General features: G+C 47.7%; 1 protein-coding gene across 1 annotated transcript; it reads right to left on the bottom strand.

Moving 5' to 3' along the window:
• Nucleotides 1-2187: 2187 nt before the first annotated feature.
• LOC135819722 (sorting nexin-27-like) lies at nt 2188-24773 on the bottom strand. The gene is made up of 15 exons (XM_065332976.1): nt 24385-24773; nt 23248-23378; nt 16903-17149; nt 16310-16384; nt 15624-15741; nt 12578-12648; nt 11133-11255; nt 9570-9651; nt 9025-9134; nt 8270-8320; nt 7109-7201; nt 6533-6682; nt 5022-5147; nt 4118-4177; nt 2188-3439 (listed from the first exon to the last, which is right to left on the bottom strand). Exons 1-15 carry the CDS (start codon nt 24466-24468, stop codon nt 3095-3097), a joined length of 1866 nt encoding a protein of 621 aa, XP_065189048.1. The 5' UTR covers nt 24469-24773; the 3' UTR covers nt 2188-3094.
• Nucleotides 24774-25093: the final 320 nt, after the last annotated feature.

Below are 25093 nucleotides of genomic sequence, written 5' to 3'. Positions count from 1 at the left end.
GCGAAACATGATCAAGGCCATCAATACGTATGCTCTGCCGGTTATGACATATAGTTATGGAATCGTAAATTGGACCGAGGCTGAAATCAAGACCACAGATCGAGCGACAAGATCAGCCTTGACTGCGTCTGGATTTCACCACCCCAAAGCCTCAGTCAACAGGCTCTACATGAAGAGGGGAGATGGAGGCCGGGGCTTGGTCTCTTGTGAGGATATGCACGGCCGGAGCATGTGTGGCCTGGCCCGCTACATGAGTACCAACCCAATAGACAGAATAAGCCTGCTTTATCAGTATCATCAACAAAAACCTACAACAAAAAGCCACTCAATAACTGCAAAGGCCGCTAAGTTCCTGTCGAGTTTGGATCTGCCAGCAGCTGGACCAGCTTTACCCAATAAGCATACCATTAAACAAGCGTGCGCCGAGCGAAAATCCAAAACACTTTCCACTATGCCGCTGCATGGGAGATATTGGAGCCGATTGGAGGAGAATCGCCTAGATAAGGAGCTTACCTTCATGTGGTTGAAATCAATGACACTGAAACCTTCAACTGAAGGCATGATTATGGCAGCACAAGACCAATCCCTCAAAACGAAAAATTACCAATACGCCATAATGAAGTGAATTGCTCGAACTGATGCCAATTGCAGGCTTTGCAAGGGCAGCTTAGAAACAATTGAACACATTGTCAGTGCCTGCCCAGTTCTTGCTCGGACCAGTTACATCGAACGACATAACCGGATAGTAAAGTATGTGCACTTCGAAATGTGTAGAGCACGAGATCTACCTACTGGTGCTTCACGCTTCGACCACCAGCTTAAGGCATTGGTCAAAAGTGATCGGTATCGCCTCTATTGGGAGTATTCGGTCCCAACTGACCTGAAACTATCAGCAAACAGGCCCGATCTGCTCCTTGTTGATGACAAGGAGCGCATCGCCTACATTATAGACATCAGCGTTCCTGGTGAGAACAACATCAATAAGAAAATGGCTGAAAAGCGCTCGAAATATTATGATTTGAAGCGGGAGATTTCCAGGATTTGGTCCCTCACCCAGGTTGACGTGGTCCCTGTGGTTGTCGGTGCCCTGGGAGGCTTGGTGGGGGAGACTCCTCAATGCCTTCGGACTGTGCAGGGAGGAGACTTGGCTATTGTGCAACAGGAGGCTATCCAAGGTTCGATTAAAATACTAAGAACTATCCTTAACATGTTGATGCACCTCTGCTGCGTTTGCATGTTCAAGTCTGTAAGACATGTTATTATAACGAGTCGCAAATTTAACGATTGTCCAAAATTCATAGGTTAACGAGAAGATATGTTAACGATCTTGCAGTATTCTGCCATATCCACACACAGCATATATGAAGCAGTACGGCCTCAACGGATCTTATTATAACGAAGAAATGTCATCCGTTAAAACGTTAGATTTGCTTCCTCGTTATATATACATGTCTTACAGTAGCTAAGAGACTTGAACAACGACTGATAAAGACTGATATTTCCTTTGTTACTCCCTTCATTGGTTGATGTACTTTGCCTGTCTCTGCAAATTCTTTATTATTGTTTTGATGTTGGAGTTCGGATTGAGTTTCTTTCCTTTCTTCCTCTCCCTGCAACTACTTCTTGTCCCTTTGGTTTTTAGCTTTTTTATTTTTTCACTTTCTTTTTGCTGTCCCACCCATGGAAATATTTCCCGGTGGGTCTGGCTTATCGCCTTCGAAAGAAGTGAATAAAGGAGACATAATAATAATTATGGAAACGAGTCTAAGAGTAACTCTCCATCACTGTAACTAGATAATAATATAATATATATATTATAGTTACAGTTACAGTGGTGGAGAGTTACTCTTAACTCGTTTCCATAATATGTCTTTTTTCCTTTCTCCTTTTAATTATTGGCTCAATGCCCGAGTTTCAAACTATTATTTTTAGACTGAAGTAAGTTACACCTAGGGCGAGGCTACCCGCCTTTTGAATCCCACTTACCCACGAACTGTAGAATTACTTGGGCCAGTACCGCCATACACTTCGTCTCCGGGGTTAGACATGCAAAAGTAACACTTTAGTTGTGGGATGTCAGCCCCCACGTCTCGGCACCGGGAGCCCAACACTCAGCATCTCGCTCCAGTGTATGCATAGGATCGTGCCTCCAAACCAGCGCATGCATGACCAGTAAACCCGTCCTACTAGTACAGGAAGTACGCTTTCAATAAAATAATAATACCATGGCAAACACCATTGACGTCATCGTGACCATGCAGCTAGCTGCAAACTTCACAGCTGCATCCAATCAGCAAAGCGCTATGGCCATTATGGTGGCATTGAGCCGAATTTCTAGAAACAATGTCCTAAAAGAAGGAGCCCTGTCAATGCAGGGCACGCCACTAAATGCATGGAAATAGCATGCAGGCCGACTGGGAGGGGATGATAAAGGGATATGATTGTAAAAACATAATAATTATAGTTACACGTCTTCCAGGCGTGAAGTAAAATAGAGAGCATCGTAGGCATGGGGACGTGCATCCGCGGCAACAGAGTGCCGTCACTGCTTTGCCGAAAAGAAAAGTTAGAAACAATACAGTGCCACCGTTCACCGACTTAGCCAATTGTGAGCGACGCAAGATCACCACATCAACAAGTATTATTTAAAAAAATAAAAATAAACACACTAGATCACACAGGCAGTCACAAGGAACGCATATGACTGGAGAACGGGCACGCTGTGCTCCTTGGCGCCGTGCTACAATACAAACCATGCCAGAAATCCGCAGTGACATGCCTTGCGACATCTTAGCAGAGGTAAATAAGGTCCTTACCGAACGACGAAGAATACTAAGCTCAGAAGCATTCCGATTCACCTCAGGCCAGACACTCGCAATCAACACACATACGCAACAAAGCTATCTACGCAAGCCACTAAGGCAGGAACATGAGAAAAATTAGCTAGCAACCAACAAATGCCCTAGTAACAATCCTACCGCCTTAAATAATCAGTCCTCGTTCACTGGATATCAAATTCTCTTGTGCGCCGTGAGTACGGTAGCCTAAAATCAACGGATCACAGGCCGTCGTTCGGGTCCTCGTCATCAGCGGATCACAGGCCGTCGTTCGGGTCCTCATCCTCAGCGGGTGCAGGCGCCGGCTTTGCCTTTGGCTTCTTGCGCGGTTTGGGTTTGCTCTCGCCGTCGCCTTTGGAACTCGCCTTGGCGGTCGCCTTCTCGCTCGCCTTCTCAGCCTCTCCTCCGCCGGCCGTTGCATCGGCGGTAGCGGTGGTGGCTGCAGGCTTCTTCTTCTTCTTTGGTTTGTTTTCGGCTGCAGCCGGGGCAGGATCAGAGCTAGCTGTGGCTGCGACGGCGGCTGCCAATGGCTCGGCTGTTGTCGGTGATGTGGGCTCGGACGTGACTGGAGTTAGACCAGCAGAACTGCCATTACTAGAGCCCTATGCAGAGAATGGGGGGAGGAAAGAGTATAAGGAACATGGTTACATTGCAAGAACTGACAAAAACACTGTGTGTTGTATTCGTGGATCCCTATGTTGCACGACTCGAACCCTATGCCGAGGGGGGGGGGGGGGAGAGTACAAGGGACATGGTCACATTCCAAGAACTGAAAAAAACGCTGTGTGTTGAGCTGAGAATGGTGCTTTTTTCCAGGTTTGCCCATTAGAAGGCTCAACATTCTCTCCATGTACTTGGAATAGCAGTCATGAGACAGTCAAGTTTCACTCGACCGAAAGCATGACCTGCCTGGCAGCAGCCAACAGATTTTTATAATGGCCTGCAACTGAAAAGTGCCTTCATTCTCTGTATAGCAGCTGTGAGGTGGTTAGGGGTTAGGGACAGTCAGCTGGAAACGTGAGCTGCCGCTGGGAGCAGTCACCATTCTTTTGCACAATAAACTCCAACTTTTGATCGACCAAGAAGAAGAAGAAGTTGTCGTCAGGAATAGACTAGCATTGGGAACATTACACACGTTTGTCATAGTTGCGTAGAAACATTGAGCTCCATGCTTTAGGCTAATTAAGTTTAATTATTAACTAGCCTACCCTTTACTTAGAATCGGACAAATATGTCACAGTTTTCCTTGCAAAGAAAATATTGAAACCTCAAACTCTTACCTCGTCTTCCCACTCTTGTTCCTCGTGAGCTTTCTCTACACAATCCAGCATGTACTCATACTGCAGAGAACAACACAGAAAACGAGGGCAGATGCGTGCGTGCATGCGCACAGATGCTCACACGCACGCGCGCGCACACACACACACACATACACACACACACGGAAATGTGTGCACGCACACACACACACACACACACACACACACACACACACACACACACACACACACACACACGGAAACGCGTGCACGCACACACACACACATTCATGCTCACAAATTGATGCGCACATGAACACATACCAGGACACACATGCCACATTGTTTTGTATTCCTACATTCCAATCACCGCGACATAAGCAAACAACAACAGCAGCAGGAACAACAGCAACAACAACAACAACAACAACAACAACAACAACAACAACAACAACAACAACAACAACAACAACAACAACAACAACAACAACAACAACAACAACAACAACAACAACAACAACAACAACAACAACAACAACAACAACAACAACAACAACAACAACAACTCGTGTAGCAACCACCCCTGCCCGTACACTTAAGTAGTCATTAACCCCTAGGCTCTGCCCACCCAATTCTTCCTCACTCTTTCTCCTTTCTTACACTATTATCTCTTATTGGCCACTGGCTATCGTGAGAATAAAGATTTGAAACAACAGCAACACAAAGCACAGCCTGTCATTCCCTCAAACCTGCAATACAAGGAAACACATGTGCAGTAAACCCTGTCAAGGAAACCGCCAGCTCCAGAAGACCACTGCAGCAACGACTAAGGGATGATATTTCCAGTCACACGGCCCTGGATAAGGGGACCACCCGGTAATCCCAGGTGTGCACAAGGGAAGAGAGGTATGCATTGTGTACGTACGTATTTCGAATACACGCGCATAAATTTCTCCTTGTTGTTGCGAGTGTATTTCAAGACAAATGCTTCCTCCTCGAGATCGGTTTCGTACACCAGAATGTCCGACCAGCCAAAGGCAGTCTCTTGTCCCTGTAACCAACATCACACAAAGAATGTTGAGCAATCAGTGAACCTTCAGAATGTTCTCATACAAATCATCGACATACATTGTTTACCATCCCTTCACACACACACACACACACACACACACACACACACACACTTTTAATCGAAATGATTCCTGATATGAGGCGGTGGAACAAGTGCGGTTAGTCAGGCCATGGCTGGACTAGCTGTTCATAGACACAGTATGAAGGACAAGTGTAGGGCCGGATCAATCCAAAACGGCTTCCTCTTGTCCTGAACAACATGCAGTCAGACCTCGCATAACCGCACACATCCATTTTCCAGAAAAATATCCGGATGGGCGAGGGAACGGGATAATCGAACACACATGCTGTATGTATGCATGGCATATGCTGTAAATCGGTAACCAGCGACTTTCTTCCGGATGGCGAGGGATCCGGATAAAAGAGGACGGATAAGCGAGGTCTGACTGTAGTGCGTTCACTGACTTGCTCACAGTGTTGGTACCGATATATGTGCAAAAGAAACGCGAGCACTTGTGCCGCACGTATACACACACCATGTACCATGCATACGCCCATTGCAAGAGAAGTACGCAAATCCACAAATGCACTGGATGTGCGCACACAGATTTTCTCTTATAGCAACGATAGCGGATCACACATACACGCGCGCACGCGCGCACACACACACACACACACACACATACGCACACACCCACCCACACATACACACACATGCGAACACCCCCCCCCCCCTCCCCCCCCACACACACACACACATGCAAACACACACACACACACACACACACACACACACATGAGCACACACACACACACACACACACACACACACACACACACACACACACACACACGCGCGCGCAAACACACACACACACACACACACACCTACACACACGCACGCACCCACGCACACCCACACACACACACACGCGCGCGCGCGCGCGCGCGAACACCCACACAAACACACACACACACACACACATGCGAACACACACACACACACACACACACACACACATGAGCACACACACACACGCACAAAACACACACACACACACGCACACACACCTACACACACACACACACACACCTACACACACACACACACACACACACACCTACACACACACACACACACACACACACACACACACACACACACACACACAGTGACACACACGCATACACACACACATGCATACACACAAACACACACACACACACACACACACACACACACACACACACACACACATACACACACGCACAAACACACACACACACACACACACACACACACCTACACACACACACACACACACACACACACACACACACACATACGCACGCACGCACACATACCTGCAGTACTCCATCGTCGTCACAGGCGGCAAAGAGCAGTCCAGCTCTCTGCACAGTTACCATGATCTTGCCGGTCTTACGCATGTCACACGGACAGTGCGGGAACGTCACACCGCCGTACTTGTCAATCTTGCGTACAGCCTTCAGGTACTGGAAAGCAGCAATAAATAAACACACAGACGCCCACGCACACACGCACACACACACACACACGCACGCACTCACGCACGCACGCACACATACACACACTATGATTATAAGAAAGCTCCAGTGGTGTTAACCCTTCAATCGGATGCTGTTCAGGACTTTACAGATACAGTCAATTATCTTCAGGAGAACACCAAGAAAACTGATGGTACAAGACTTAGTATATGTTCACAACAAAAGGAGTTCTTCTTAGACAAATTCTATACCCAGTAAATACACAGGACTTATCCAGTAGACTTATGACTACTAATTCTTCTAAAGCAAAAGTTTGTCTTCTTCTTACCGAGGTTTCACTTACCGAAAAGCAAAGGATTCTTGAGTCATGGCAATTTCAAAATAAGCAAGAAGACGACTCCCACACTCTCTCACCTTCACTTTCTCTTCAGCTTCAGCAAGCGCCTGCAAGCCACGCACCTCAGCAGTTGTTGCCACTATCCTTTTCTTCTGGACATCCTCCTTCGCCTGAAAGAAAGACATGATTCCCAAAGGGCATGATACACGGATACTGGACTAGACAGACTTGCACACCAGCTACGTCTAGAGTTACCTTTCCGCTTCTGTGAAATGCCAAGATGCACAAGTCAAACTCACATATCGGGTACTGTGCTCATGTAACTAGGTCGGGCCTGGTTTGGTAATCCAATTACAACAAGGCAGCAGCAGTAACCACAACCACAGCAACAGCAGCAACAGCAACCACAGCAGCAGCAGCAGTAGCAGCAGTAGCAGCAGCAACCACAGCAGCAGCAGCAGCAACAGCAGCAGCAACCACAGCAGCAGTAGCAGCAGCAACCACAGCAGCAGCAGCAACCACAGCAGTAGCAACCAGAGCAGCAGCAACCACAGCAGTAGCAACCAGAGCAGCAGCAGCAACCACAGTAGCCATGACGCCAGCAATGATGACGACGACGATGGCGGCGGAGGCAGCAACAGCAACAATGTGCATGCCTATATGTTGGGCTATTTCGCCCTGAGAACAGTCCACACAGCGGATGCAACAACCCATGCAGTCCACACAGCGGATGCAACAACCCATGCAGTCCACACAGCGGATGCAACACCCCATGCTCAACAGTGTACAAAAAAAGGACTCGATGCACATAATAAACACCAACAGACAAGTGCTGTTCACAATACGCCGACGGCAGCTATGTCCACAATCGAGTCAGACCTCGCCTAACCGCACACATCCGTTTTCCAAAATATATCCGGATAGACGAGGGAACCGGATAATCGAACGCACATACTGTGTGTATGCATGACAAATGCTGTAAATCGGCAACCAGTCATGGCGAGGGATCCGGATAAAAGAGGACCGGAAAAGCGAGGTCTGAGTGTAGACTGTGCCAGCTTGTTCTGGGCTCTACATGGGTCTGAGGCTATGGCAGCACAGACATTTGAGACAGACATGCATGGTGTGCGTGTCATGACAGCACACCATTGCTGGATTGCCTCACATTCCCACACATGCACAGCACAAAGCCAGGAAACGGAGATGTTGCACCACATGTTGCATTCGTACAGCCTTACCTGCCTGTAGAAGAAATTGAGTGCAACCTCGTCCTTCCTCATCGTTAGCTCCTACACAAGGCATACAAACAAGAACGACATGGCTTGCTAGTCACACTGGTCACATGGGATGGTTACGAAGCACCTCTTCAACCCTGCTACGAGCTGTCAAAAGTGTACTTGTAATTGAAAGGCAAGTAAGTTCCCTCCTCCAGTACACATAACATTCACATTGTAACGTTGGCAACCAGGTAAAAACAAAACCATCTTACGACCTTGCCCTCGGTCCTTCCGAGTTATCTCTGATTTCCCTATACTACGCCCCTACGCAGCTTCACGTGCACAAGACAACTTTCTGCGGGACCAGTGAACGCCAGCACTGCAAGTATCGTTACGCATTGCTTCGCCATGGTGACCATGGTTGGCGGCTTTCGAATCGAGTCTGCATTAATTTTGTGAGTTTATCTTCCCACTAAACCTCCAGCCTGCGCACAAACAGTCCAGGGTTACACCACACACAAGGATTGCTTCCAAATTTTCAATGTAGGAGAGTATAATCAGGGATATTCTTAGTCATGATGTTGCATGTGACTTGGCAAGTTCATGTGCAATGCGCCAACAATGGCATTGCCAGAAGAAAATAATATGGCCTCCCAGCTGACCTTAGCCATGCATGGATTTGTATGTGGGACTGTGCTCTTCAACTGAGCCATGATAATTCTTCAAAAAACACGTGACAACATGATTGGGTTCGGACGATAACGGGATACGCGTACCTTATATGGAGTGAAGATCCATCTCCTTAGGAAAACAGATGAGGATGTTTGAGATGGGTGGTTTGTGGTGTAGATGCGATGAGGGAACTCGTTTGGCCGGATTTTCCGATCTGAGGGGAAACGGTCAAGCGTACAAAACGCACACTGAATGTCCAGTAAAAGCATGGCAATAGTGAGATAACAGGTTTGAAGCTCCCAATGACATATGCACACACACACACACACACACGCACAAAACACGCTCTCTCTCTCTCTCTCTCTCTCTCTCTCTCTCTCTCTCTCTCTCTCTCTCTCTCTCTCTCTCTCTCTCTCTCTCTCTCTCTCTCTCTCTCTCTCTCTCTCTCTCTCTCTCTCTCTCTCCCTCTGCCTCAGACACACATACACACAAATGCGCGCACCCATCCGTCCGCCTGTCCATCAGTTTGCTGCCCGCACCCAGCCAGAGCCCTTCCAGATACAGTCTTCACAGCATGGGCTCATGGGGATATTGACCACCTTCCACTCCCGGACCAGACCAGACACACCTACTAACAACCTCTACTTACAGAATTTGTCCGCTTCGTTGACTTCAAACAGCGCAAAGTAACAGCTTGCTTCCGTCGATAGCTTAGCTTTCCCGCAAACGCTCTGAATAAGGAGGAAGAGTTAGACAATGACAGTGACCGGAGCAGCATATAATTATAGCATTAGGGAAGTTCCCAAGATATCAGAGAAGCAGAAATACTTAATTCGGTGTGCTGAGAATAAGTTTTGCTTGTTTCTTAGTTGTGAACTGGGACAAAAGGTAGCAGCATGATGTACATGTACAGCAGTTGATGTGAACTGCGGACAAGGACGGCGACTGATGTACTACAGTCAGCCTTGCGATTAACGACCTTCGATCGTGCATGATACATGTCTCGTTATTCGTAAGTTGATGTTATTATTATGTGAGGTTAAAAGCACGCGTATGCAATCAAATGATCACTAGGTCCGAAGATTGTGTTGCTGTTCGTGAGTTGTTGATGCAGTTGACTCCTGATCTAACGAACACCATTGCGCCAAAGTTCGTTATAACAGAAGTTCGTTCTAACAGAAGTTCGTTATAACAGAAGTTCGTTATAACAGAAATGCACTCACACACTATACAAGCAGCATGTCATGACTGGCAAGTGGCCCGTGACAGTATGAGTGCACTTGGTTTACATGCGGCCCTACAAGACGTGGTCAGTTGTAAACGAAAACGGTCCCACCAAGAAATGTCAATTTTGTTTGGGTTCAAACGGGGACATGGACAAGGGGTCGTTATAATTATCCCGAAATTCGCTATAATGCGAGTTCGTTATAAGTGGAGTCGACTGTACATTTATTCCCGAGGTCGTTATTCAAAAGGTTGACTGCAGTACATACCAGGGCGGTAAACACTAACTGGGTACACTGCTTTTCTTTCTTTTTACAAAGAACACAAACCCGGCTCGAGACAGAAAGATAAGAACAAGAAAGATAACAAAGTTGCATGCAGGGAGAACGAAGAAACGACTAGAACACAGAAGTTGAGGGTTGACAGAACAAACAACTATTGAGTCGGGGCTGACTGCTAGTATCCACTTGCGCAGCTGCGTAGGTGGGGCGTTGTGTAGGTGGGGCGTTGTGAACTCCTCCGACCAAACGTCTCGGTATCCTTGCACACAACGCGCACCGGGGGGGGGGGGGGTTAAAAAGAAAGAAGAAAGAAGAAAGAGCGTTCAATGCTTTGCTTCACGGTCTGGGTCAGAGTACAGTGGAACCCACTTAGAAGCAGCCGGACAAATGAGACACATAAAACTCTTTTTTTTTACAAATACACGCACCATTTGACGGCACAAAGCAGCAAGGCAGCGATGAGACACATGGAATGGCAGAAGTGGGGGAGAGGAGAGCGTAATATCAAAAGCAAAAGACAGAGTGGGCCGTGCTCAACTACAGTGCTGGCCAAAGAAATCCAACCGCATGAATAAAATAGCGCCGGGCGCTACGCAGCCCTAGCTCTACACATACTGGTCACTGCAGTCTAACGCGGCGCTACTTTATTCATTAGGCTGGATTTATTTGGCCAGCATTGTAGTAGTAGTAGCAGTAAGGGTCCTCACCTCAAACACGGACGTGCAGCTTGCTGCCTGCTCAACATCGATGGATACGGCTCTTGAATCCGGCAGGATGGCGCGCAGCTCAACGGTTCGTTTTGTAGGCGTGGTGGCCTTTGGTGACGATGGCTGTGGTATCAAACGACAAAGATAGCAAAATAATAATAATCCAGATACGAATGGGTTTAGATGTGCCGTCGTCACCAAAACACAAGAAAGTCCAATGTAATGAGTAACCATTATTCATATCTAACCTTATCCATAGCCTTGATTAAATTACTGCCTCCGTGTCGCCTATTTAAATAATCCAGATACTTTTCCCAAGCGTACAGCATGGGGCGATGGAATCCTGGATTATCTCTATCAGTCTACTGACAGCCGTACTCAATAAGAGTGATAGAGATACAGAACTATGCTATGACATAAACAAAATGAATGCGCGCTGTGCACCTGGAGAGACGAAGAGTACATAACTCCCCAAGAGTGTGCAACTCCACTACGGGTGCTGTCCAGGCATAATTTCATGTTGACGTCATTTTTATGCTGCAATGAGCGCTGTACACGTATAATGAGACGTATCCTGGACCTGTGGTGGATCAAGCCCCGTTCGTATCCTGTACAAACTAGTTCAAGGAAACACATGTGATGCGTGGACACCTCGTACAAATGTGTGTAAATCACTGGTGCAAAAAAGCATTGCATCATAAAATGACGTCAACTGGAAATGGTAGCAGGTCATGCAGGGAGTGGCAAGCACGCTCTTGGGGGTTATGTACTCTTGGAGAGGCCAGTAGTAGCCGTGGCCAGTACTGTAAACCGACCAATATTCGCGTCATTAAATTTTCGCGATTTCTTAGAACCAGCGAGTTTGCGATGGCAAAGGTTCGCGAAATACTGGGGCCACTTAAATCCACCCACTGTTGAAGTTAGATTTCACGATGGTGAATATTCGCGTTACGCTCGTCTCGCGAAAATAGCGAACATTAATCTGTCGCGAATATTAGGCAGTTTACAGCATCAGGGAGATAGCATGATGTCATTGCCAGGGACGCTGCACTGTGTGGTGGACACTCGCCATAGCTACACTGTGTGCGGATAAGTATGGAGCAACAACAACGTGTAGGTCCATGTACTCTGTCTGTTAAAGTGCATCAACAGGCCGCTGGGTCCACAGCTTTGCGAATGCCAAATGCATTGGACGAGAGAAAGAGGAAAGGGGAGAGATGGCAGGATGTGGGCAAGATTCTCAGTAGGGCTGTGTTCTTAGGAAAAAAATAAACAAATAATGAAAAGAAAAGACAACACGTTATGACTAACATTGTCCTTTCTTTTTATCCATGATTACTAGTACTTTGGCTCAACATCCGAGTTTAAATAATGAAAAAAGAGACAAAAAAACGCATGAAAGATGCGCAGTTCCAGGAGCTGACAAAACACATGCACATGCATACCTTGGCTCCTTGTCCTTGCTTCAAGAACTCCATCATCACCTCATCCTCGGCTATGGCTCTATACGCACACACTGATCAGAACAGAACATACAGACAACCGCACGTTGAACTGTGATCAAAACCGTGGCAACAACGGAGGTGTTTCCGTGGAAACATGGCATGCCAACTGCATGATTCTTTGATCACACACATGTACACATGCACGAACGCAGGCACACGCGCGCGCACACACACACACGGACACACACACACATGTACATACGGCACGAAAGGACAACTTTAAGTGCACATTGTTGCATTGAGCACTCTATTCAAGCCGACTGGCCCTGTCTGGGCATGGTTGATCTTGCTCAGAAAGCATAAAGTGACCTGACGTTCCTCGGAAATCAGTCATGTACAGTGAAGCTTGGTTATAACGCCAAAAAAGTCCTTATTTGCGATCTGTCACTATATCCGATCTTGGGATTTCCAACACAATATCCACACCAAAACGAGGCAAAATTAATTTTCTGCACAATGGTGCTTTTTTCAACTGAACACAAGGAGCGCTTTGTCCAACTCAGGAAAACTCGACTGCCTAGTGCTCTTGGCATCCATTGACGTCGCTTTCTTCACTTTGGCCACAATCTCCTCTCGGTTCTTGATGAAGCCAGCGAGAGTACCGTGCGCGACTCCATACTTTTCTTGAACGGAAGTCCGCTTTGCACCTTTGTCCAGCTCCTGCAGAATGGCGTACTTTTCCGCGTAGGAGAAGCGCTTTCGCTTTCCAACAGAGACAGGGCGAGACATCTCAAACTTCCAAGTCTTTGGTCCAACGACAACTGAGAAAGAAGCATGGCGAATGTTGCGAAAATCCGTCGCAGAAGATACGGAGGGTACGGAGGGTAAGTGCGCACTACAGCTGTACACAGTACACGTATTTTACCGTCAGTAGATCTACGACATGTCGACACTCCTTCAAATAATTCCGGGCGTGTATGACTACGAGTGTGCAGTGCAGTGCGGTGCAGTGCAGTGCAGTGTACAGTTGATGTACACTAGACTGCACTGTACGATCTTGTGCACCCGTCTCGCGGCAGCTGTGAAAGCCAGAATCGATCATACATCGTATGTCGCAGTCGTGAGAATGTCGTTATTTTTACCCATTTTCACACTACGGTGCATGACAATTTGGTCGTCATTCTCGATTTGTCGTTATTCGAGTTGTCGTTGCAACCGATCTTTTTTAGAACAGAAATCAATACAAAATTGCTGCTGCCATGGATTTTTTGTTGTTGTAGCTGATCTGTCGTTATAACCAATGTCGTTATAACCAAGCTTCACTGTATGCCATCTGTCTTGTGCCCATATATTGCATATGCATGCATGCATGCATGCAACTGGAGTGGGTCAAGAAGAGATTCTTTGCACAATACAAAAAAATAGTGGTGAAACGAATATTCGAATATTCGAACATTCGTTCGATTGGTCACATTCGAATATTCTTTAAGTCGCATTTGAGTATTCGTGACGTCACTTCGAATGCAGTGCATGTACATACGTGCACGCCAAACACAGTACAGTGCAGTGCGTACAGCCTGCCTGTGACTTTGTACTGCATGTTTGCACATGTACGTGCACACTGGACTGCCAATGTTGCAAATAGTGTTGAAACGATCTCACCGGATACTCGTTAGCTCGCTCGCCAGAAACTCGGCTCGTTTGTGCGGCCAGCTCGTTTGCACTAACGAACACCGTACACCGTACTCCGTACACATGGCAGTAAATGTCGACCGGGGAGTCGTAAAATATTTTACGACACCCTGGTCGATCGAGAGTCCAGTCCCGCGCAAAGTGAAAATCACTCGCAGTTACAGGTGACTGTATGCCTGCACGACACTTGAGTTGTTTCAGTTGTCGTTGCAGCTTTGGTGGACTCTACTGATGTCTTGTTCCGCATCTGCTGACCTGTCGCAGGATATGCTTCGGTCACCTCTCCATTCGAGTGAAAGTTACGCTCAGTCGTTTGGAAGTTTTCTCCCGCGGTGCAGCGAAGACCAGGGCTACTTGCAATCTTTGCAAAACGGTCTATTCTTACAAAGGCTAATCGACGACGGCGCTGAAAAGACATCTCGACACCAAACAGCAGTCCGAAGTGAAGCAGCAGCAACCCCAAATGCCGGCGGTGATAATTCATGTAATTTGAACCAGCTGAAAAAAATCGAACTAAAAAAAAATTCAAAAAAATAATCATATTTGCCACATCAATGAAACTCGTTAGCTCGCTCGATAGCTTGCTCGTTAGTGGAACTGATCGCTCGTTTGTTATAGATACGCTCGTTTCAACACTAGTTGCAAACAACATGTATAAACTTCGAAGTAGCCTTATGTGGCAGTGCATTTTATGTGGCACTACCGTTTGTCATACCTAATAACAATGACACCATCCATCAAATGATTGAGAGGAGGTCATGTGATGTCATCTGTGTTGCCAAAAGAATATCCGTTCGTTCGTTCGTTAAGCCAAAGAATATTCGACTACTAGGTTTTGACATTCGTTTCACCACTACAAAAAAAAGATGGACCTCTATTTTCCGATTGTTACGGTCGCCCTCGACACTAAGTCGAACTCCCATTTTCAGGTCTGAGCCAAATTGTTTCCATGCATTCACATAAGTTGGAAATCACGCTCGATTGTAAGTCACACCCCCTTCTTTGCTCTTGAATTTTAGTGTGAAAAGGTGCGACTTGTATTCGGTGAAATACGGTACTGTTAAAAAATAGGGAGCATGGCCCAACGTTTGTCCCACGACAAGGACTGCAGTGTGAAGAAATTGTGTGTGTGCGTACATGCGTGCGTGCATGCAAGCGTGCGTGCGTGCGTGCGTGCGTGCGTGTGTGTGTGTGTGTGTGTGAAATAGCTCATCAGGAGCATGTAGAGATAACGTCATCGCTCTCCAATCGTCCTCCTGTTTTGAAAGTCAGTTTTCAATATTCTGAGTCTCTCCCATTCTCTCTCGCACACTCTCTCTCACCGTCCTTTGCTCTGACCCAGGCATGCTCTCACCTTGATCAATCCACTCCTCCAAGCCACGGCGTCTCTGATCAGTTGCCTGTGCGTTCAGCTTCCATGGCCACTTCATTGGCAGGCGAGGAAAGGGGAAGTCTGGAAACCGCTCTTTCAGCTGTGCCCAAATTTACATGCAAAGAGAGATATGTACATGCATGCGTGCATACAAACACACACACGCATGTATGTGCACACACACACACACACACACACACACACACACGCGCGCACGCATGCATGCACACACACACATGCACACACACACACACACACACACACACACACACACACACACACACACACACACACACACATATACACACACGTGCGCATGCATGCACGCACACACACACATGCACGCACACACACGCACGCACACACACACACACACAAACACGCACACACACACAATCAATTCACCGATTCTTGGAGACCCTGGCTTTACTAATAACGTGATAAGGCAATAAATCACGCCGAAGTCCAATTCATATAATGAAGAGAAGCCAGTAGAGTTTCGCCTATCGAATCGATACAACTTTGAAATACGGAGTCTACACCTTCACTTGTGCCTAAGGACTCGCATGTCGCAATCTGATGCCATCCAAGACACAGCTGTTGCATACCGGAATGACCGTGTGTGCGAGCACGGCACCCCATGCTACTGCAGCGGCCACTCAACTAACCTTGCTGAGAAGCTGATCAAACTCGCTGTAACGACGCGCCGCCACATGACGACCACTCAGAAAGATGTTGAAGACCTGGGAGATGGAGACAAGCACGCGCCCAGACACACCAACATAACGACGATGGTGGGAGAAGTCAGCGTGCGTATCCCCGTGATCATTCCCTCACCATGGAGGTAATGCGTAACATCCATGCAGGGTTCTATCCAGAACATAATTGTTGGGGGTATGTGAAACAAACAGGTCACCCATTTTTTTCCATATTCCACTATTGATTTGTCAACTGAAAACAAGCAACAATCGAAAAAAATGACTAGGGTGGTACGCTATCAGAATTGGAGGCACGTCATTAGAATAGGAGCAGGGGGATGCAAAATTTCGGCGCTGCAAACTTTCGGCACTTCACGATTTTTGACATTTCGGCAGCGATTTATTTTCGGCGTGGGATAGAGGGCATGGTATAGTGCGACAGATGCTGTGAAAAATTTCATCGGCGTTTTAATTTAGGCGTTTTGGGTCGGTGCCGAATATAGCCGAAATTAAATAGCTGCCGAAAATTTGTATATTTACAGAAAACAACAACAAGGACGTACTGTGTACGGCTCGCTACTCTGGTTGTCAGCCAGGTCCTTGCTGTCCGGGATGGTGATCGGCAGTGCGCGCTTCTCCGTCATGTCGCGCTCGTGCGGCGCCTGCGACGACGCCATGGCAACGTTGGAGTCGAGGTGTGCCGCCTCTTCCTGGCTGACGCTGATGACGGTGAGGCGCAGGTCGTTGGTGGAACGTCGGATCATGTCCACCACGGTACCGTGCTTCAGTCCCTCCGCACTCTCTCCGTTTCTACACACAGAGAAGAGAGCACAGACAGGCATGTACAGTAGGAATAATCGGCGAGGAGACAAACCCCGTAGTATTGAAATGAAGATCAGGGTTCTAGCCAAAGGGGATGGGGCCGCAGCCCCCCCCCCCCCCCCCTTCCCTCCTACTCTGTTTGCCCCCCCCCCCCCCCCTGTGAAAAGGTGCACCCTACCTATTTTCCGATTTTTGTGTTTTTTCATGCCATTCAACGAAAACGCAGTCGATAGTCAGTACTAGAGGGTTCATAAAGGCACATTTGTCTGGTGTGAAGGTGTTCGCCCCATACGTTGCATTTTGCATTGCAAGACAGTTATTTTGAAAATGGAAAAAATGGGTTACGGAGTAACTGTCCCCCCCCCCCCCCCCCCCCCTGTTAGTCTGCAGTCCAAGTGCTCAAAATGCAGCCCTGAAAAAATTCCGTTCACCTCGACGGGGCACCAAGGTTCGATGTGGGGCGTGAAAGTGGACTCCTTAGGGTACCCAAAACAGTCGAGAACTGCTTCTAGATCTGCGATGCTCTCTCGATAGCGGCGAATGTCTTCAGGGCAAATCCATGCGCAAGTTTCGCGGAGCGTAAGCTTGAGCACGTGTCGTACCTGCTCAAAAGTAAGATGTCAAATTTTGAAATCTCGCACGCGTGGAGCGCCACGTGGTGCGCTTCAGATGTAATTTTAGTGCTCTCGGGTGCGCTCAGTGGTCCCACGTACTTTTGGCGATACCTAAAAGTGTCCGCAACTACAGTGGAGCAGTGGGGGGATACGGGCTCCTGATACTGTTTCAAACTTGCTGGTGCTCAGGGACAGGTGCCATCTCGTTTGGGCCGGAACACGAAACAAAGACAACTCTGAAGTGTCTTCACACAATGAAAGTGTCTTTTCACAAGTGCCAAAATATTCTGACAACCTGCACGGCATCAGAGGAGTCTTCCACTGACAGTAGGAATACGTGTCAGTCGCTACGAGCCCCTGCTGTTGAACCAGGAGGCAAGAACTGCTTTTCTTGTGATACCCTGAAAATATCGGCGAGTTGTACAACGAAGCAGGCGCCATCTCAACTCGTGATAGTGGAGGCAGATAACAAATTGCGGAACGCTGCCGCCACATGTGAAGATGAAAGGATAGCAATCAGTTCAGGGAACCTGATCGCTAGAGAAGTGCATTATCACAAGACTCGCTACCATTCCTACACTCGAGCAGAAACGCTCGCTTGTGTCATAATCAAGAACAGTGAAGCATTGTCAGCTTCTCAGCCGCTTCCAGATCTCGTCCGAACACACGAAGAGGTCTATACACGTCTGCTTCTTCATGCAAAACATGTTGCATGCGCCGGTTGTACCCACGTTACAATTAAGACGCCCGACACTGATACAACAGTACCGTCAACTGCGTTCTGCAAGGTTATTCCAACGAGCCTGAGTCTCCTCATCGGGGCTGGGTCAATACTCCGCCGGATAAACGTCAACGCTGCAAGTAACAAGTAGGGTCAAGAAGTCAGCAGCGCACTTCCTGGCTTCCACGCCTTCACCGGGTGCGACACGACTAGTGCGTTTCCTGGCCGCGGCAAGAAGGCAGCCTTCAAACTTCTATGCTCCGACAAGCCAGTATTAGCACTTGCCCGTAGCGCATTCATGGCTGTAGCAAACCGGTTTGAGACTCTTCCAGCTGAGCACATTGCCACCCTGGAGAACATCGTTTGCATGCTGTACACTGCAACCAAGTGCAGCAATGGCCACGATGCAAGGTACCTGGACCGGCTGTTCTGCACCAGGAGCCTCCAGTCCAGCCAGCTGCCCCCGGCATGCAGGGATACATTCTTGAGGCAGCACTGCCCGCGGGCAATTTATCAAGCAGGTATTTTAGTGGAGAGGGTGCCTCATTGTGCGTGCTGTGGACACTCCATCAGCACACCAGGGTGTTCAAGAGAAGACAAAAGGTTCGCCGTACCATGACTACCTGCATGAGCTCAGAGTCGCATGCCGCTTCAGTCACTGTTCGGATTGTGTTCGAACAAGCCAAGGATGCATGCTGGATACTTCTAGGTTTGTAGATTTTCCGTTGAATCGAGTACGGCAGTCCACTAAGATGAATGAACTTTTACGTTTCATGTGACTCTCATCTCCTCAGGATGGCAACTCGGGAGTGATGGAAGTCTCAGTATAGATCGGACCGGGCTACCACCCGCACCTCACTCTATTCTAGAGTTTCTTCGTTGTGGTTGCAAGACTGATTGCAGTGGAGGAAGCGGCTCGTGCCGATGCACTACTTGGCACAGTTCTTTCTCATATTCTTTATAATTAATTTCTTGGGACTGGTCTCATCAGGTTTCTTTTGTGTAGTTCGCGGTCACATGTGATTCTATTTCGAAGTAGAACATAGCACTACTAGTAGTACTGCCACGATGCAAGGTACCTGGACCGACTGTTCTGCACCAGGAGCCTCCAGTCCAGCCAGCTGCCCCCGGCATGCAGGGAGGCAATCTTGAGGCAGCACTGCCCGCGGGCAATTTATTAAGCAGGTATTTTAGTGGAGAGGGTGCCTCATTGTGCGTGCTGTGGACACTCCATCAGCACACCAGGGTGTTCAAGAGAAGACAAAAGGTTCGCGGTATCATGACTACCTGCATGAGTTCAGAGTCGCATGCCGCTTCAGTCACTGTTCGGATTGTGTTCGAACAAGCCAAGGATGCATGCTGGATACTTCTAGGTTTGAAGATTTTCCGTTGAATCGAGTACGGCAGTCCACTAAGATGAATGAACTTTTACGTTTCATGTGACTCTCATCTCCTCGGGATGGCAACTCGGGAGTGATGGAAGTCTCAGTATAGATCGGACCGGGCTACCACCCGCACCTCACTCTATTCTAGAGTTTCTTCGTTGTGGTTGCAAGACTGATTGCAGTGGAGGAAGCGGCTCGTGCCGATGCACTACTTGGCACAGTTCTTTCTCATATTCTTTATAAATAATTTCTTGGGACTGGTCTCATCAGGTTTCTTTTGTGTAGTTCGCGGTCACATGTGATTCTATTTCGAAGTAGAACATAGCACTACTAGTAGTACTGCCACGATGCAAGGTACCTGGACCGGCTGTTCTGCACCAGGAGCCTCCAGTCCAGCCAGCTGCCCCCGGCATGCAGGGATGCATTCTTGAGGCAGCACTGCCCGCGGGCAATTTATCAAGCAGGTATTTTAGTGGAGAGGGTGCCTCATTGTGCGTGCTGTGGACACTCCATCAGCACACCAGGGTGTTCAAGAGAAGACAAAAGGTTCGCCGTACCATGACTACCTGCATGAGCTCAGAGTCGCATGCCGCTTCAGTCACTGTTCGGATTGTGTTCGAACAAGCCAAGGATGCATGCTGGATACTTCTAGGTTTGTAGATTTTCCGTTGAATCGAGTACGGCAGTCCACTAAGATGAATGAACTTTTACATTTCATGTGACTCTTATCTCCTCAGGTGGGCAACTCAGGAGTGATGGAAGTCTCAGTATAGATCGGACCGGGCTGCCACCCGCACCTTGCTCTATTCTAGAGTTTCTTCTATGTGGTTGCAAGACTGGTTGCAGTGGAGGAAGCGGCTCGTGCCGATGCACTCCTTCTAAAGCCGATACTTGGCACGGTTCCTTCTCATATTCTTTATAATTAATTTCTTGGGACTGGTCTCATCAGGTTTCTTTTGTGTAGTTCGCGGTCACATGTGATTCTAGAACATAGCACTATTAGTACAGTCAGACCTCGCATAATCGCACACAAGCGTTTTCCACAAAAATATCCGGATACTGTAAATATACAAAATTTCGGCGCTGCAAAATTTCGGCACTTCGCGATTTTTGACATTTCGGCGGCGATTTATTTTCGGCGTGGGGTACCGGGTAGAGGGCATGGTATAGTGCGACAGATGCTGTGAAAAATTTCATCGGCGTTTTAATTTAGGCGTTTTGGGTCGGTGCAGAATATAGCCGAAATTAAATGGCTGCCGAAAATTTGTATATTTACAGTAGGCGAGGGAACCGGATAATCGAGCACACACACTGTATGTATGCATGGCATATGCTGTAAATCGGTAACCAACGATTTTCTTCCGGATGGTGAGGGATCCGGATAAAAGAGGACCGGATAAGCGAGGTCTGACTGTAGTAATAGTATAGTAGTATTTATTCATATTTCTCTAGGGCAGTCCCCACAGACCTATGGTCTCCTTACGGGGTACCCTAGTATTGCTTTGAACTCATCCGTTATGCGATAGTGTGGTTGTAGGTGCACACTGCAAGGTACCTATTACATGACAACTGTGCCGCATGTTGTGTCATACTGTGCAGTACTATTTCTCCTCTCTACACGCCTATACTTCATCCAAATTCGGTAAATGTTCGTATGCTGGCTCTCCTCGGCCTCTGTGGCATGAATACAGTCAACAAACATCTCTATGATGCTTTCAATAGCCTCAGAATTCAAATTCATGATTCACTTGCCATGGCAACGCGAAGAGAGGAAGAAAAGCAATTTCGGCAAATTTGGTCAACAATCCCCCAACACAGCTAATCAAGAGGCACACGCCTAGAAAGCCTTGCTCTTGCTCTTTCATTCGGTCAAGCCAAACCTTGGTGCCCCTGCGTGGCAAACGAAAAGTCATAATTTAGCACCCTGTTTACTTACTGCTATGTTGTTGAATGTTGTTGTTGTTGAATTTCATTTAAAGTCGCAACACAAACAAGCGATGGCGCCTCCTTTTATACAACTATGTACTGGTACAGTCGTGGCCAGAGAAAACACGACACACGAGTCAAAAGCAGCGCCGCGTTTCAATGTCATTTACACCATGCCTGGTCCAAACGCCCATCCGAGGGCACATGGGGCTGCACGAGCGTTGGCGCTGCTTTCGGCTCGCGGATTGGAGTTCTTCGGCCAGGGCTACATATGACTTTAGCCATTACTGCATTCCGTATTCTCTGGAGTATAAGCCACACTTTGAACACTCAAGATTCACCCGGGGGAAAAAAGGGAGTGCGGTGTATACTCCCAGGATCAAATTTACGGTGATTAAATAGGATAGTTTAGATGTCTATGTTTCGTGGAAAAAATGGGGGTGCAGCTTATACTCCAGTGCGACGTACTGTATAGCAGGAAATTTTCGGACGGAAATATTTTCGGACAAAGCCAAATTTCGACCTTTCGTACGGATTATATTTTCGTACAGTGCTGCATTCCAAATACACGTGTTTGCAAGGAGTATGCATGTACAGTGTACATAATTTTGCATGAACAAATTTTAGTACGGAATTCATTTTAGTGCAAAAGAGGCCGTGTACGAAATCGTACGAAAATAAATTCCGTCCGAAAATTTCCTGCTATACAGTATACTCGGGATAATACGGTACCTAGCAAGGCCTCATGTCTAGAAAGATCACTATTCTGAGTACAGTCAAACCTCGCTTAACCGCACACATCCGTTTTCCACGAAAATATCCGGATAGGCGAGGGAACCGGATAATCGAACACACATACTGTATGTATGCATGCCATATGCTGTAAATCGGCAACCAACGATTTTCTTCCGGATGGCGAGGGATCCGGATAAAAGAGGACCGGATAAGGGAGGTCTGACTGTACCGCGAGGTGATCATCGAAGACACAACTGACCACAGACTCTATCACACCTCCGACATGAGGGACACCGGAGGCAGATATTTTAGATGTTCTTCTCCGGCAGGATTTTTTCCGGCTTGTTTCTCCTTCCTCAAGCAGAAACAAGAATAGTTTAGCCATCAACAACAAGCCAAGAAGAAAATACTTGCTGAACTCTGATTGGATGCGGGCGGTTGACCAATCATTTCAGGCGTGAAGTTCCCAACACCCTCCTGGACCGATTACAGTGAAACCTGTCTAAGACGACCGACCGGGGATCAGGGGACCTTCAAAGCGTGGTCTCTTTTACCAGGTGGTTTCCGTATCCAGGGTCATTTCACTGGACATAGCATCCCTTGATCCTGGTTTCAGTGGTCTTCTAGGACAGGTGGTTGCCGTATCCGAGTGGTGGCCTTGACAGATTTTACTATACTTTCATAGCCTATCCTGGTTCTGCTCACATTTCTAGGATGCGATCGTACAGACGCAGGCCACCCTCCTTAGCCGGCCCGTTCTCCAGTACAGCACTGACATACTGCATGGGAGCGTAAAGCTGTCCCTTGATCGGCTTCAGCGTGCCACCTTCATTGACCTGACCAGTTAACACAGTAAAAAGAAACACACACAAAACCGCACAATGGTCAGCGAAGTTTGAAGAAATTTTGAACAGCCTCTGCTGGGATGATAACGGCGTATACCATTATGTGAGTGGAAGGGCATTGCTGGCCTATAGCAAAGTCTCTGGTTTGTTCAGTTTCCTCCGTGTGCAGCTCCGGATGCAGGATTTCATCTCAAACACACCCGACTCAAACAAAGGCTGATCGTTTTCTACTTCAAGGTCATGCTTTCCTGTTTCCCCAGCAGAACACAGTGCCAAGCTTGCATAAACAAGACCCCCAGGTCAGAAGAAAACGCCCCTCTTCGACATCAAAGAGATAGAAATCGCACGACACTTCTCACTCACTTCTCAACAACGAGCTGACGTCACTCGAGCGGAAAACATTCAAGTTGTGAGGAAATTTAAGACTGGCATGATACCAAATTGTTCACCTTTTCGTGAATTCGAATCCATATTGATCATGCAGTTAGGCAAAAATTCGGAATCCTACTGTACAATATTCTGATCATTTATGTCGGCGTGGCCAAGGGCCCTGAGGCCCCTGATGGAGTTGACGTATTTCTACCGACCGGTGCGTAAATCATTTGTTCAGAGTCTACTGTGTATTAAGATGTGGACGCTGCCACTATTTCCTAAGTCAATACTTCCGACACGGTCGCTGAAGTGAAGATTTCAAGAGTCTGTCCAGCAACCTGTTCTGTGCACTGCACACAGGCCAGACCACGTGCCACCACTTCAACATCGAAATTAATGTGTTTACACCATCATTGCGCAAAGAAACGTTGGCACCCGATATCGCCGCCTCCCGCTGCTCGTACGATACCAGAAGCTCCTTGGGTACTAACATGCCGGTACATTACGACTGCCTTATTTTGGAATAGATCTGGCGGCTCGCTACGAGATTGATAACCTTGTTTGTTCTTCAGAACGGAACCAGCAGCTTTATAGACAGAAACATGTACAAGACGATAATGCTGACCTGGCCTCTGACGTTGAAGCCGAAGCCCAGGTGATTCTTGCGGACTATCACCGGGTGGGGGCTTTCGTCGATCTCCTCTGCCATGTTGGCCGAGCAGCGACTGTGGCGCTCGCTACTGCGCTCACGCCCCAGATCTCAAACTGCGCACACCTCTCAAACAAATCCAGGCAGCACGATCGCTATTCTTTACGCGCTCCAATCGTTTACTGCAACACTTTACGAGCCGGCGACAAGCGCTCTAGCAAGGCTCAGCGTCTATCAGCATGCTCTGCCGCTGTGGGCTACTGCCATTCCGACTCTACCTATCCACAAACTCTAATCTCTAGACAACTCCAACCATTGAAGTAAAACATGGAGTGACAGACGCAGCCAACGTTACTTTGAAGGTGCTGTTTTTGGTGAGGAAAGTACGCAAAAAAAACAGCATCAACCGACCATGCTGCATGCATGCGTGCACGCGTGCCTGCACGGCCATGACCCATGGCATTGACATTGTACTTGAGATGCCACTGCCACTGGCACTGCACTGGCCGACTGTCTGTGTATGTAGCGCTAGCGACTACTCGGGGCTCGGACTAGCGTGCTCCTCCGATCTGCCTTCAAGCTCAACAGTTCTGTCACGAAATGACAACAATTTTCATGATCTACGTTTCAGATTTTACTTGACAGAAGTCTTGTAGATCTACACTGTATTTTACTTCCAGCTAGC

The sequence above is a fragment of the Sycon ciliatum genome, chromosome 6, assembly GCF_964019385.1.
Source record: "Sycon ciliatum chromosome 6, ocSycCili1.1, whole genome shotgun sequence".
NCBI classification, from domain to species: Eukaryota; Metazoa; Porifera; class Calcarea; order Leucosolenida; family Sycettidae; genus Sycon; species Sycon ciliatum.
Note: the sequence above shows the minus strand (reverse complement) of the source record. Positions and strands in the feature narration are given on the sequence as shown.

What these genes read in the sequence shown, in the direction of transcription:
- LOC135819722 (XM_065332976.1), bottom strand. Translation starts at nt 24,468, where the DNA reads ATGGCAGAGGAGATCGACGAAAGCCCCCACCCGGTGATAGTCCGCAAG. An exon ending in TACGATCGCATCCTAGAAAT is followed by an intron (nt 17,150 to 23,247) that starts GTGAGCAGAACC and finishes CTCTGTGTGTAG; the next exon opens with AAACGGAGAGAGTGCGGAGG. An exon ending in TTGATCAGCTTCTCAGCAAG is followed by an intron (nt 15,742 to 16,309) that starts GTTAGTTGAGTG and finishes ATTTGGGCACAG; the next exon opens with CTGAAAGAGCGGTTTCCAGA.